General features: G+C 37.9%; 1 protein-coding gene across 2 annotated transcripts in view; it reads right to left on the bottom strand.

Annotated features, from left to right (window-relative positions):
* Positions 1-16,071, bottom strand: part of gpr108 (G protein-coupled receptor 108) — a 27,863-nt gene extending 11,792 nt beyond the window's left edge. The window contains exons 1-4 of one of the 2 annotated variants that reach the window (XM_079811584.1): positions 15,786-16,071; positions 14,705-14,815; positions 8,295-8,345; positions 8,124-8,209 (exon numbers count right to left, since the gene is read on the bottom strand). In XM_079811584.1, the coding sequence (XP_079667710.1) occupies positions 8,124-8,209; positions 8,295-8,345; positions 14,705-14,815; positions 15,786-15,878 (341 nt within the window). In that variant the 5' untranslated portion in view covers positions 15,879-16,071. Of the gene's footprint in view, positions 1-8,123; positions 8,210-8,294; positions 8,346-14,694; positions 14,816-15,785 lie in introns of both variants that reach the window. The other variant, XM_079811585.1, reaches the window with a different exon arrangement.
* Between the last annotated feature and the right edge of the window lie 554 nt (positions 16,072-16,625).

Raw genomic sequence — 16,625 nt, 5'->3', positions numbered from 1 at the left:
TCATAACCACAAACACAATCATAACCACAAACCACAAACACAATCATAACCACAAACCACAAACACAATCATAACCACAAACACAATCATAAAATCACAAACATAATCATAACCACAAACACAATCATAACCACAAACACAATCATAACCACAAACCACAAACACAATCATAACCACAAACACAATCATAACCACAAACCACAAACACAATCATAACCACAAACACAATCATAAAATCACAAACATAATCATAACCACAAACACAATCATAACCACAAACACAATCATAACCACAATCATAAACAAACACAATCATAACCACAAACCACAAACACAATCATAACCACAAACACAATCATAACCACAAACCACAAACACAATCATAACCACAAACACAATCATAACCACAAACCACAAACACAATCATAACCACAAACACAATCATAACCACAAACCACAAACACAATCATAACCACAAACACAATCATAAAATCACAAACATAATCATAACCACAAACACAATCATAACCACAAACACAATCATAACCACAAACCACAAACACAATCATAACCACAAACACAATCATAACCACAAACAATCATAACCACAAACCACAAACACAATCATAACCACAAACACAATCATAACCACAAACCACAAACACAATCATAACCACAAACACAATCATAACCACAAACACAATCATAACCACAAACCACAAACACAATCATAACCACAAACACAATCATAACCACAAACCACAAACACAATCATAACCACAAACACAATCATAACCACAAACCACAAACACAATCATAACCACAAACACAATCATAACCACAAACCACAAACACAATCATAACCACAAACACAATCATAAAATCACAAACATAATCATAACCACAAACACAATCATAACCACAAACACAATCATAACCACAAACCACAAACACAATCATAACCACAAACACAATCATAACCACAAACAATCATAACCACAAACCACAAACACAATCATAACCACAAACACAATCATAACCACAAACCACAAACACAATCATAACCACAAACACAATCATAACCACAAACACAATCATAAAATCACAAACATAATCATAACCACAAACACAATCATAACCACAAACACAATCATAACCACAATCATAAACAAACACAATCATAACCACAAACAATCATAAAATCACAAACACAATCATAACCACAAACACAATCATAACCACAATCATAAACAAACACAATCATAACCACAAACACAATCATAACCACAATCATAAACAAACACAATCATAACCACAAACAACCATACAATCACAAACAATCATAACCACAAACACAATCATAAAATCACAAACACAATCATAAACACAATTATAACCACAAACACAAATCATAACCACAAACACAATCATAACCACAAACACAATCATAACCACAAACACAATCATAACCACAAACACAATCATAACCACAAACCACAAACACAATCATAACCACAAACCACAAACACAATCATAACCACAAACACAATCATAAAATCACAAACATAATCATAACCACAAACACAATCATAACCACAAACACAATCATAACCACAAACCACAAACACAATCATAACCACAAACACAATCATAACCACAAACCACAAACACAATCATAACCACAAACACAATCATAAAATCACAAACATAATCATAACCACAAACACAATCATAACCACAAACACAATCATAACCACAATCATAAACAAACACAATCATAACCACAAACCACAAACACAATCATAACCACAAACACAATCATAACCACAAACCACAAACACAATCATAACCACAAACACAATCATAACCACAAACCACAAACACAATCATAACCACAAACCACAAACACAATCATAACCACAAACCACAAACACAATCATAACCACAAACACAATCATAAAATCACAAACATAATCATAACCACAAACACAATCATAACCACAAACACAATCATAACCACAAACCACAAACACAATCATAACCACAAACACAATCATAACCACAAACCACAAACACAATCATAACCACAAACACAATCATAAAATCACAAACATAATCATAACCACAAACACAATCATAACCACAAACACAATCATAACCACAATCATAACCACAAACACAATCATAACCACAAACCACAAACACAATCATAACCACAAACACAATCATAACCACAAACCACAAACACAATCATAACCACAAACACAATCATAAAATCACAAACATAATCATAACCACAAACACAATCATAACCACAAACACAATCATAACCACAATCATAAACAAACACAATCATAACCACAAACAATCATAAAATCACAAACAATCATAACCACAAACACAATAATAACCAATCATAATCACAAACAGTCATAAACCATAAAATCACAAACACAATCATAACCACACACAATCGTAACCACAAACACAATCATAATCACAAAGTGATAAGCCACAAAATGATAAAATCACAAACACAATCATAACCACAATCATAACTACAAAACACAATCATAAACACAATCATAATCACAAACACAATCATAATCACAAAATCATAATATCAAACACAATCATAAAATCACAAACACAATCCACAAACAAAAATCACAAACACAATCATAACCAAAAATAAATAATCACGAACACAATCATAAACCACAAAATCATAAAATCACAATCAAAATCATAATCACAAACACAATCACTCCAGTGTCAGGTGAAGCGTCACATAAGACGAACAATCATGCTTTGTAAATCAAAACATAAAAAGTCAAAATGATCAAATAATTGATAATTTACAATTATGAGATGAAAAGTTAAAATTATGACATACTAAAATGAAATGATGATATGATGTGCCCGCATTATTTGGAATATATGAAATGTGTATATTTTGAAATTATGACATAAAAAGTAAAAATACTAAGTCGTACTAATGACACAAGTCAAAATTGTGACAATTATGAAGTCAAAATTATGAGAAATTGAAATTTGACAAAGATCAACACAAATATTGATTAATAATTTAAACTGGTCATAATTCAGCCTTTTTAATCTAATTATGATTTAGTATGTCATAATCTTGGCTTGTCAATTATTAATTTATCTCAATTTGACAACTTTTTGTTTCTCATGTGTCAGAACTCATATAATTCAGTGTTAGTTCACATTTAAATTAGGGATGGCGAAAACTAAACATTTTCTTGACCGACCACCGAGCCTCATTAGCCGGTTGAAACCGGTTAACCGATTAGTTTAAAATATGCTGCGCTATTTTAAATATCAGCCGCGAGCCGCGCCTGCAATTTCGCAACTCTGTCGCATCTCTCTGCCGCTCTGCCTCCCGCTCTCACACACACACACACACACACACACACACACACACACACACACGCCGCCGCCTCCCTCACTCACGTCACTGTGTTTAAATCCCCTACAGCGCGAAACATGTAGGGCTGTAATCTCCCAGTCGATTAGTCGATTATTGGTCGATACGTTCTGGCTCGACCAAAATTTTGATTGGTCGATTTTTTGCAGCGTTCATTTAAATTAGTTTTTGCCGCGTTCATTTAATCAGTTTTGCCGCGCCGCGTTCATTTGATCAGGTGGAAAGCACTAATTGCTAATGGGGGTGTTTTCAGAGCACCTGTTTCACAGGTATCAGTCTGCCTTCAGAACACCCCCATTGTTTTCACTTATTTTGGATTAGCCCAACCCACTGGAGAAGAGAAGTCTCTCGCCGGTCCTTTTTTTTCTTTCCCCGCTGGCTCAAACGCACGACCATAGCGGTAAACTTGAGGAACGGCCATCAACATACACATGAGGGGAAGCGTCACAACACCACGCTTCAGTCGTGTCGCAAAAGTGGATCTGTACTGTCCGTTTTGCCGCGTTCATTTAATCAGTTTTGCCGCGCCGCGTTCATTTCAACAGGTGGAAAACACTAATTGCTAATGGGGCTAATGGGGGTGTTTTCAGAGCACCCCTGTTTCACAGGTAATAGTCTGTCTTCAAAACACCCCCATTGTTTTCACTTTTGGATTAGCCCAACCCACTGGAGAAGAGAGACAGATTGAAGAAGGCTAGTTTTCTGTAACTTATATTATTTATTTAATTGTGAGCGTTTTTTCTGCTCTTGATCTGGCTTGTTTAATAAATATTCATTTTTTATTAAAGTAGACGTGCCTTTTGTGTTTAAGAGTAAAAGCTTTAAGTTAATAGTCTATTCGTGTCTCAGCCGCGAAGCTGAGCTGAGCTGATCCTATGTTCGAGCTGCACAGAGCGGCTGAAATGATACTGTCTGTCAGTTATTATAATACATATGACAAAAACAATTGTCTAAATTATGTTGCATATTCCTCAAAAGTTCTTGTGATGATATCTAGTTGACAACACATAGTACTATATTTTGGGAAATCATAGGCTATGATATTGCGCAGGTGCACGTGATGCAACGCTGTCAGAGCTGACAGGCTCGTGTGTCAGACTCATTTCAGTGCAAAATAATCAGCTCAAAAACTATTTAATATACTGCAAATAGCCTACTAGTTTTTATGTTTATTTATAATTCATTTATGCAGACAACAAGGCTACCAAGTACTGCGCACAGTGCGCAGCTAATTAATTTAACTTTTTTTTCCTAACGTCATTTTTAGTCGATTTTTAGTCGAAAATTTCAGGACTTCAGTCGACCAAGATTTTCTTTGGTTGATTACAGCCCTAGAAACATGAGTCCCGCAAACGCGTCGTCGAGGAGCTTGTTTGTAATCGGAGGACAAATGGCTCCTTAGTTTCGAAATGGTTTGGGTACAAGGTGATCGCGTTGAAGATAAAGGCATTTGTCTAGCGTTAGAAGCTCATTTGAAACATTGCCGCGGCTCATTTAAGAAAATGACAGCTCCGAAGAGATGCCGCTTTAGTTCGAGGTAGTGCTAACAATAATAAAGAAAGATGATGATCAACACCTTATGTGTTACCACTGAAATGTAGATGTAATACTTCATACTGTCGTCTGCCCTGGCTCTAACCGCAAACCTTGTGAGAGCGCGCAAACCCAAACGCTGTGACCTCGCGCCAAATGTTTTTATTGGTTTATTAAGTACAAACAGTCGAGTTATGAAAAATTGAGTGTGAGGGATTTGTTCACTTCACACTAGGGATGTGACGGTGAGGAAATTTCCCCACCGGTTAATTGATGTGTGACAACACCGGTAATACCGGTATCACCGGCGGAGGCTTTTAAATCACTAATTGTATCTAACCGAAAGTAACATGCACACGACCGCTCTGAACTGAAAACGCGCCAGTGTTGCGTATTCACACACCGTGAATGAAGCTCGTCTGTAAAAGCGCGCTCTGTGAGGCCATGGGTGCGTCTCAATCAGTTCCCTAGTTCAGTAGTCAGGGCACTGATCAAGCATTGGTCAGTCTATGATTGAGATGCACGCCATGAATGAATAACAGTTCGTCCGTAAAGCCTTGTTTATACTCGACGCGCCCGCACGAGCGCGAGGGTGCGCGCGGCAAAAATAAATGCGCGCAGTCAGCGTAGCGCGAGGCTCACACTGCGGAGCCAGACGAAAGGAAACAATGCGCGCTCTGTGCGGCCGTGCACATTTTACTTTCGGTTTTGAATTAGCGCCAATTCGGCTGCGGGTTGCTTGAATTGTGGGTTCATTAGCCTATTATTTTTAATGAAAAACACAACAACAAAACAAATGACAAACTCCCTTAAATAGTCGCTTTTAAGTTTCGTTTTGAAATCTTCCGCGATCATCTCCGTCAGCTCCTCACTCTTAAATCTGATGAATGACTCCAGCCTAGGGCTGTCACGATTATGAAATTTAGCTGACGATTAATTGTCCAATAAATAATTGCGATTATGACGATTAATTGTCTATTTTAGGGCTTTGGCGATTAATTGCCTGTTTTAGGGCTTTGTCGATTAATTGTCATACAAATTGTTGTGATTATTTAATTGAATCCCTTGTAAGTTGTCACTTGCAATAACACATTAATACACTTAAAGCCTTTAAATATTAAAGTAATTTAATCAATGAAAAATATGTATCTTTCAGAAATGTGTACATTTAAAGAAACAATGTAAATGTATATGAAAGTATAAATAATAGAAACAATCACCATAAAGTTACCATAACACATAAAGGACTGTCAATATCTCATTCCAAACTAAAGTAAAATATAAATATATTTTACAACTTTGAAAATTCTGTAAATAACAAAAACAATGAATCACAAATATAAACTATGACCATAACAGAACAGGCCATAAAAATCAAATTCTGAAATAAAAACAATCATGCTCCTTAATGGCTTGGTAGATTACGGGAAAGAAACACTAGCATGTTGACTTTTTCTGGCTTAAGACAGCATCTAACTGGGGTGACAATGTTGCCAGCTGTACTGAACATTCTTTCAGAAGCAGTAACGTTACTTGTTGCACATATGCACATGTAGGCTACTTTCTCGCCAACTTGGAAATTAAAGGAAACCTATGTATGACACGCCAATTCGCTATGCCATTTTGGAGTGCTATCAAGACGCATAATCGCTTTTTAACGTGTTTATCAACGCCGTTTCATTCCATCCCCCTACACTGTCCCTACCCATCACACACACACACACACACACACACACACACACACTGCCCCTAAACCTACCCATCACAAGAAACATTCTGCATTTTTACATTTAAAAAAAAAAACCATAATTTAGTATGTTTATAAATCCATTTACATTCACGCGGAATCACACGGCGTAGACATACACGCGGAGATGATGGTTCGTTTCGGCGTACACATACAAGCGGAATCACACTGCGTAGACATACACGTGGAGATTATGGTTTGTTTCGGCGTACACATACACGCGGAATCACACAGCGTAGACATACACGCGGATAGCTCAAAATGCGTACAGATAACACGCCATTTGGCTTTAGAAAGTTAAGCAAAGCCATGATGTCATGTTGATTGACGTTGTCGTTTTCGGCTTTGAAACTAAATCCATCTTTGTTGAATAACTGGGCTGCTCTAACTCAGGATGGAGAAATCAACAGGGCAATATCATTTGAACGTAATGCTCAGCGTAATGAATTCAGAGGGAGACCGGTAGAAGTAGAGTGCTGCAGGTACGTCGTTCATGAACGAATGATTCTTTATATGACTCGGGACTACCGAGTTGTCTCAGAGAGTGATCCGTTCTTTTGTTGGCCGCGCGTGTGCGCAAAATCCCATAGGTTCTGTACATGAAACAGAAAATGTTAGTTCATCCCTCGAGTTCGGGTTGAGTCTTTCGTTCTTCCTGTCAGTCCTATAGTAGACTATGCTGTCAGAACCGGAAAGAGAAATTATTAGTTCATCTTTCGAGGTTCGCGTTCCGCCGGGTCCGAGTCTTTCGTTCTTCCTGTTATGCTGAAATGACTAAAATTTTTTTTTTTTCATTTTGCTGAACGAGATTCAAAGATCCGAGTCTGTAAAATGATCCGAACTTCCCGCTACTAACTACAGGGCCCCCTTGTGTCTTCTAATAGTGGGCAATAATAACGATCACCTGTAATGACCGCGATTAGACCAATTGACCGCGATTAGACCAATTAATCGCGATCAAACGATTATTTTTATAATCGTGACAGGTCTACTCCAGCCGCTGCCGAGACTCACGGTCGGATCCTGCTTTATTAAGCAGATACGTTCAGTTTTTATTTGTATTGTCTGTTCTCTAACTGAACTATATTATTTTATTACTATAAAAAAAATCAAAAAGACGGTGGGCGGTGCCACGGTGGGCAAGTGATGTAACCGGTGTTGAGTCTGGACACCGGCAATACCGACTATCGTAGCAAGCCTACTTCACACAAAAAGATTTTGGAATGAGATGGCGAACTGTAGTAGCGTTTAGTCCACTGTCTATAATAGCCTAATTTAGAGATCACTTTTTTTTTTTAAACCGACAACTTTGATCGGTTAACGTTGATACGGTCAACCATCGGTCAAACGGTCATCGGTTAACATCCCTAATTTAAAGCAGTTTCTCCTCACCTGAGGTTCTCTGTGTCGATGATGAAGAGGAGGAGTTCGTCTTCACGCTTGGTCTTCGTCAGCATGCACTCCTCCACCTCCTCACCCTGAAGAACGACAAACACAGCGGTGAGAGAGAGAGAGAGAGAGAGAGAGAGAGAGAGAGAGAGAGAGAGAGGAGGAGATACTCACAGTGTAGGGCAGGATCCCGTTCACTCGAGACCGGGCCAAACTGAAGCCCACCTGCAACACAGAGAAACTTCCTGATGAGTGACAACACAGAAACCAGCCCAGGCGGAGACGGAAGGACGGAGGCTTACCGGGGAGCCGCCCTTCACCAGAGAGAGAGAGAGAGAGAGAGAGAGAGGAGAGAGAGAGAGAGAGAGAGAGAGAGAGACACTTTTGACTTTAACAATCACTTTAATACAAAAGTAAAAAAAAATTCCTTCCTTTTCCTTCTTCTATTCTAAACAATTATACAGACACTGAGGCATCACAAAAAAAAAAAAAAAAAAAAAAACCTAACAAAATTTCATTTCCATCTTAATAAACATCACAAATACATTGATTCACACCCCACTTATATTTAAACGTTTCAATGTCATTAACCAATTTGTAATAAGTGTACTCAATTTTTAATCGTGACCTTATTAACCTCCTTAGGACAGATTCAACATCACAAGACTCATTACCATTCATTTTTTCTTTCCGTGACACCCAAATAGCCATTTTAGCTTGCCCACATAAAAAGTTCATTAAGACATGGGCCTCTTTTTTACTCTTTTTATACTTCAGACCATATATGAAAACCATAGGTGAGAAAACTTCTCCCAAGTCCTGACACCACCCTTCTACAGGGAGTGCAGAATTATTAGGCATGTTTTCTTTTACAGATAAATTGAGCCAAAAAAGAGATTTAACTCAGACTGAAAAGTCAAAAAGTATTAAATGCCCATGAGAAGGATGCAATACTAATGCAATACTAGACATTGCAGTTAAGGCGTGACCATTGGACAGTGAAATGCTCGTTGGGTCAGCAGGATCTGACAAAAACAGGTGGTGAAGAAAAGACACCTGTTAACTGCAAAAGAATTAAGAATTAAGGTGAAGAATTAAGGGTGAAACCATCAGGAACCCTTTAGTCTCCAGCGCCACCATTTTCCAGAGCTGAACCTACCTGGAGTCTCCAGAAGTGCAGGTGTCAGGATCTCAGAGACTTCAGTTAGGTAAAGAATCCTAAAAAATGACCCCCACTAGATAAGAATTAATTCTTAATTCTTCATTCTTTTGCAGTTAACAGGTGTCTTTTCTTCACCACATGTTTTTGTCAGATCCTGCTGACCCAACGAGCATTTCACTGTCCAATGGTCATGCCTTAACTGCAATGTCTAGTATTGCATTAGTGTTGTATCCTTCTCATGGGCATTTAATACTTTTTGACTTTTCAGTCTGAGTTAAATCTCTTTTTTGGCTCAATTTATCTGTAAAAGAAAACATGCCTAATAATTCTGCACACCTGAATATAAGGTGATTTTCATTTCCAGCCTTCATGAACAATTATATATCACTTATACATTATTAAATACTAAATCAATAGTAGTTATTAGGATTACTGTGGTTTGGAATTGGTCAAATGTGCCTGGAAAAAAAATATGATCAGAAAATCAACGTGCCTAATAATTCTGCACTCCCTGTATTGTTGGAAACAAATGTTGTAATCTAGTAGAGTCTAAAAATAAATGAAAAACAGTTTCTGGTATCCCACAGAAAGGACATCCCTCCCTCACCTGTGGATCAAGACGTGATCTTATGTCCATTTTTTCAGCAAAAATCTCAGCTGATATCCATTCACCTTCAGGTATTAAGTGTCCAATTTTAGTAATTTTTGCAGCCCACAGACTTTTCCTGAGTGATAGGTCTTTCAAAATGTCCAGATTCAATGCAGAGTTAAAAAGCAATGGTTCTTCTTTCTGCCACAAACCATGTGCATTGCTTGCCTCCCGAGAAATCTTAAAAAGTGCTTTTAGGAGTGATCTGTAAAACGATGTTAATCCTGCAAGATCCAACCTATTTATGTCCATCAGGAACAAGTGGCGATCCAGTCCCATATTCCCTGCTTTCCTCAATAGGGTGCACGCTATCCCAGCCCAGCTCACGTCCTTCCCATAGAGGAGTCTCTGAGCCACTTGAAGCCTGAAAGTCTTTAGTCTGGATCTGATGTCCACTAGGCCTTGTCCTCCTTCCTGTCTGGGCAGAGACAACAATGGAGCCTTCAGCCAATGCTGTCCCGACCAGAAAAAATCCATCAGACATCTCTGAATTTGTCTCACAAGTTCTTCTGGAGGTTCAAGGATCATCATTTTGTGCCAAAGGGAAGAGGCTACAAGGTTGTTACATATCTGCACCCTTCCCCTGTAGGACAGCTGGGGCAGCAACCATTTCCAATGAGACAACCGTGCACGTACTTTCTCCAACAGGCCCTCCCAATTTTGCTTTCTATATTCAATTGTCCCAAAAAACTCCCAGATATTTAAACCCTGCCCTTCCCCATTGTAGACCACCAGGAAGTGGTGGACTATTTACAATTTGGCCACACCACACCGCATCGCTTTTATACCAGTTAACTTTGGCAGATGATGCCTTTCCATAACATTCTAGAGCATGCTTTACCACATCAACATCTCTATCTCCCCTAATTAAAACTGTTATATCATCTGCATATGCAGATAATTTGACAGATTGCTGGGAATTTTGAAAATTAATCTGTAGACCTGCTAAGTCTTTCCTTAATTTACATAACAGCGGTTCTATAATTATGCTATAAAGTTGGCCTGAAAGGGGACAAGCCTATCTAATTCCCCTCTGTACTTTCACAGGGATGCTTAGGCCTCCAGCCATTTTTATCATACATGTGGCTTCGGTGTACAATAACCGTATCATTGAAATAAAATTATCACCAAAACCAAAGGCCTTTAGAGCATCAAAGAGAAAAATGTGATCCACCCGATTGAAAGCTTTCTCTTGGTCTAATGATAAAAAACCCATTTCAATCTTATTATCAAAAGCATAGTCATACAAATCTCTCACTAAATGCAGATTATCTACAATAGATCTATCTTTTATGCAATAAGATTGATCTTCATGTATGATTTCATGCAGTACATTACTTAATCTTAGGGATGGGCAACAGTGGTCGAGTAATGGAGTACTCGAACGTGACAGCGTTCATCGATCATGAGAACGATGATCGCCCTGACTTAAAAAATATATATTTGTCTTTTTTTATTGGTTATTGCATCATTTTGCGCGGTAGCGGAGGTCTGATTGGTTAGCGTTATACAGCCCGCCTCCAGACCGCGGCGAAATAAAGTGAAACTGAGGCGCTGCAGTGATGTCTGGAATCACTGTGATCATTAAATGGTTAGTGCAAGATGCGCCAATCTGTACTTTATAATGAGAACACGATGGAAATAGAATGCTGTAAATGATCTGTGCTTAGTTCCCCGTGTATCAGCTGTTAAAGGAAATCCACAGAGAAACTAGCGCGAACCCTCAGACTAGCGCGTGAAGTTCATGTGCGCATTCGCGTCCTTTTCTGCAGATGCACATTGTAAGATTACTTTTATGTTGTCTATATCTGATTAATCTAATATAAGAAGCGTTTGGTTGAGCTTAATAAGCTAGAAAAGCGCTGCCGTTATACCGGCTGTTGTTCATTCTCTTCAGTTTCAGCTCAAATGCATTAATGCTCGACATTATAATATGGTTTAGAGACGGTCATATTCTTTTCAGATAGGCTATTTTCTTTCTCAGAATCATTGATATTAGTAATGCAGCAGTGCTATACTGGTCTCATATTTTTTACCAGTAGACCTAGTTTATTTAAAGTTGTTTTCCGTTATGAGTTCGAAAACGCGCAGTGATGTCTGTAAACGCTTCGATCATGAATAATAAAATTAAGTGCATGATGTGCAGAGTCAATCTGTCAAAGCATTATAATGAGAACAGGATTTTAATAAAATGTTGTTTCTGTGTGCTTTCGTTGTCCGTGTATCAGCGTTGTTAAGGGAAGAGCGCATTCAAAATGTTCAGTTTCAAACCCTTCGCCTGTAAAATCTAGCACGCTGAAGTTCACGTGCGCATTCACGTCCTTTTGTGTTGATTTATGTCGTAATAGGTTCATAATAATCTTCATATTAATATTGATATAGGGTGCGTTTGGTTGAGTTTATTAACCAGCTAGCAAGCTCTGCAGGGTGGTGTTATTTCACAGTTTCAGCTCAAAGGCAATGCTCGATATTACTGACTTGGTTATTTGAGACGGTCATTTTATAAAGATGTTTCTTTTTCAAAGACATTTATGCATCATAATCTAGCAGTTATTTTTTGCTTTATATGTTCATGTTTTCATGTCACGTTTGTATTTGTCAACAACCATTTTCATAACAGTATTTTCATTATCTCAATGACGGACATGCCCCGCCCCCTGCACATGCCCCGCCCCCAATTACTCGAGTACTCGTTTTTGAGACCTATCGATGATCGAAATGAGAAATTGACAAAAATGCCCATCCCTACTTAATCTTGTGGCCAAACATTTGGAAATGATTTTATAATCCGAACACAAAACTGCCACAGGCCTCCAGTTCTTTAGGAGTGTTAGATCTCCCTTCTTAGGGAGTAGTGTGAGCACTGCACGCTGAAAGCTCGTCGGAAGAATTCTTTCAGTGACACTTTTTTGCAGAACTTCAAAGTAATCATGACCAATAACATGCCAGAAAGCCTTGTAGAAATCAGCAGTCAGTCCATCTATCCCGGGTGCACGACCTACAGAGAGCCCCATAACAGCAGCCTTGACTTCTTCATAGGGGAGTTCAGTCTCTAAAAAAATGTTATGCTTCGGGGTTAAAACCGGAAGGTCAAAAAGCAGTTCTTTTCTACATTGTTCTTCTGATTCCTCAGAGGTGTATAAACTTGAATAGAAATTCACAGCAATTTTTCGCATCTCTGTTTGATCAGAAATATCTTGACCATTACAGTCTTTTAAACAGTACATCAATTTTTCTTGTCCTTTTTTACGCTCTAGATTGAAAAAAAAAGAAGTAGGAGCGTCCATATCTCTTGTTGTTGCAAAACGACTCCTTACAAGAGCACCCTTCACTCTTTCATTCAAAATTGAGCTCAACAGGTTATTTTTTTCAGTCCACAAATCTTTCAGGTTTACAAAGTCATTTGTAATCATACTTTGCTCAATACCAATAATTTATTTTTCAAGACATTCCAAAGACTTTTTTATACAAAATGAAGAATATGATAAATATTGTTGACAAAAATTCCTTATTTGTACCTTCCCTATTTCCCACCATTGAATGCAATTTTCATAGCAATTCTTCTCACTCTTCCAAGACTCCCAAAAAGACTTAAAATTATCCAAAAAAAAAACATCTTCTAATAATTTATTATTAAAATGCCAATAATAACTTATGCATTTTTTTTAATAAAGTACACTCAATAGTAACGAATTTATGATCAGACACTGAAGTGGGAAAAATAGTTGCATTTGTAACTCTATTCCTCAAGTTACGTGACGTATAAAGTCTATCCAACCGTGCAGCAGAAATCGTCTCATTACTAATCTTCACCCATGTATCCTGACGCGTTAACATATACTCTCTCCATACATCAGATAGGTTAAGATTTTTAATCACATTGGCTAAGCACAATGCACTCCTTAAATGAGGTTCCTCACCGTTCCTGTCCTTTGTAAAATCCAATGTACAATTGAAATCTCCCCCTAAAATAATGAGATCTCCTTCATGTTGTTGTCTTAAAAAACCCTCTAATTTATTGAACAATTGTATTCTCTCTGCACCTATATTTGGAGCATAAATATTCACAAAAAGAAAAATAAGATTACTAATTTCTGCCCTCACAATCAGCAATCTCCCTGGAACAACTTCATTCTTTGACAAGATTTTCACTTTAACTATAGTGTCCTAGGTCACCACAGTCAAAGCACTTCAGATTTTCAGTGCTTGCGTAAATCATGAACGAGTTCTCTCCTTGATTAACTCGGAACGAAACTTCCAAAGTACGCTCCGGCGAAGTCAGAAACATAAAAACTTGGCGGCGAAAAGATGTGACGTGTTTCAGCGCGATGTTTTTACAGCCTAAAGGAATCATTCTCACTGGACTTGCTATTTTCCCGAATCTTAGCAACTCTTTCGTTATGGCATCATTACTAATAAAAGGTGGGAAAAATACGGGACAAACATTTCCTTTACCCATATTCCGCTCACAGTCAGCGGATTTATTAGCGTTTCAGAACTCAAAAAAAGCTGAAACTATATTTTCAAAACCTACTTTTTCTCCAACAACTACAAGTAATTCCTCTATTGTCACACCGGGCTCTGGTACACACCTGCACCCATTTCTGAGTGATAGATTAGGTGACGTTTGAGAGAGAGAGAGAGAGAGAGAGAGAGAGAGAGAGAGAGAGAGAGAGAGAGAGAGAGAGAGAGAGAGAGAGAGAGAGAGAGAGAGAGAGAGAGAGAGAGAGAGAGAGAACCAGCCCAGGCGGAGACGGAAGGACGGAGGCTTACCGGGGAGCCGCCCTTCACCGGCGGGAGACTCAGAGACACCAGGTGCACGTCCAGAGTGCCGTTAGCAAAATAACCAAACGTGTTCAGATGGACCACAAACCGCGTCTCATTCTGAGGGACAGAACAAGAGACATTTACCAAGTGACAGTCATTTCTTCAGAAGTTAAAAATATGATTACATAATCATTTTATGAATAACACTATTACATATGTGAAGTAAATAAGACAAATCAGCAGATATGACAAACAAATGCTAATATAAATGAGATAAAAGCTACATAAAGAGGTAAATCATTAAATAAGCAATATAAATTCATAATTTTATGAATAATTAACCATTAAATAAGATGAAACATCAGATGTGTGAAACAAATGCTAAAATAAAAGAGATCAAATTAAGCTAAATAAATGAGCTAAATCACAAAATAGGTCAAATAAAACCACAACTTTATGAATAATACATCACATAAGATGTGACACAAACATTAAAATAAAAGATATATGATAATAATAATAATAATAAGCAAAATAAATTAGGTAAATCATATATAGGTAGAATTATTTCATAATGCTATGAATAATTCATCATCACATAAGATGTGACAATCGCTAAAATAAGAGATAGATGATAATAATAATAATAACAATAATAATACTAAGCTAAATAAATGAGGTAAATCATAAATAGGTAAAATAAAACCATAACTTTATGAATACATCACATAAGATGAAACATCAGATGTGTGACAAACGCTAAAATAAGAGATAGATGACAATAAATAATAATAAGCTATATAAATTAGGTAAATTAGGTAAAAAATAGGTAAAATAAAACCACAACTTTATGAAGAACACATCACATAAGATGAAACATGACACAAACGCAGAAAGGGCGTGAATAACACAGATAAGTGAGATGTTTACGCGTAGATAAGTGAGATGTTTACGCGTAGATAAGTGAGATGTTTACGCGTAGATAAGTGAGATGTTTACGCGTAGATAAGTGAGATGTTTACGCGTAGATAAGTGAGATGTTTACGCGTAAGTAAGTGAGATGTTAATGCGTAAGTAAGTGTCAGACCTTGAGTTTGAGCTGGTGGATCCTCGCGCGACTCTCGGCCACCGTCAGGATTAAAATCATCAGCGCGCACGCGGCGACGGAGCGACACATCATCACACACCGTCTGTCGATCACTGCGCGGTCAACAATTATTCTGTCCGTCGAACGATTGACATTTACTCATCCGATCGCCAGTTTGTTTCCAAACTCTTTCCAGCTACACCTTCACTTCCGGGACGCGTGAGCGCATACACGTCATCACTGACCGCGGGGGCGCGCAGCTCTGCACTCTGGCGCCCTTTCTGGCGGGAGGACGGACGCGCGCGTCACGCGCTCGCGCTCACAGGCTCGATGGATCGCTATTATTGATTATAGTGAATTTTGTGGGGTTTTTTTATGTAATGTACATTTATAACATTATATGTTTGTGTTACACTACCCAAATTAACATTTTCTGTTTTAAAAATCTCAAATACTTCACACTAATAAGACAGCTTAGACTGTTTATGTAATCACACATCACATTCAGTTATCATTGTTTTAAAGGTTCAGTGTAGTTTTTATGAGGACCTATGGACAGAAAAGCAATATAATACACATAACTCTGTTTTCAGACCTTACATAAAGAGCCGTTATGTTTTTATGACCTCAGAATGAGCCGTTTCTCTCTACACACACCGCGGGTCCCTACACCACTAGATGTCGCTAAAAATCACACACTGCACCTTTAATATTTACAAAACACAGTTACAACACATATAAACTATACTTATAATACAAATACAGTACACTTTAATACCACTAATCAAGCATGATAGTCCCTACACAAGTAACAAGTATACTTGAAGTTTTCCAATTTAT

This window comes from Gobio gobio (assembly GCF_949357685.1).
Source record: "Gobio gobio genome assembly, chromosome: 3".
NCBI lineage: Eukaryota > Metazoa > Chordata > Actinopteri > Cypriniformes > Gobionidae > Gobio > Gobio gobio.
Note: the sequence above shows the minus strand (reverse complement) of the source record. Positions and strands in the feature narration are given on the sequence as shown.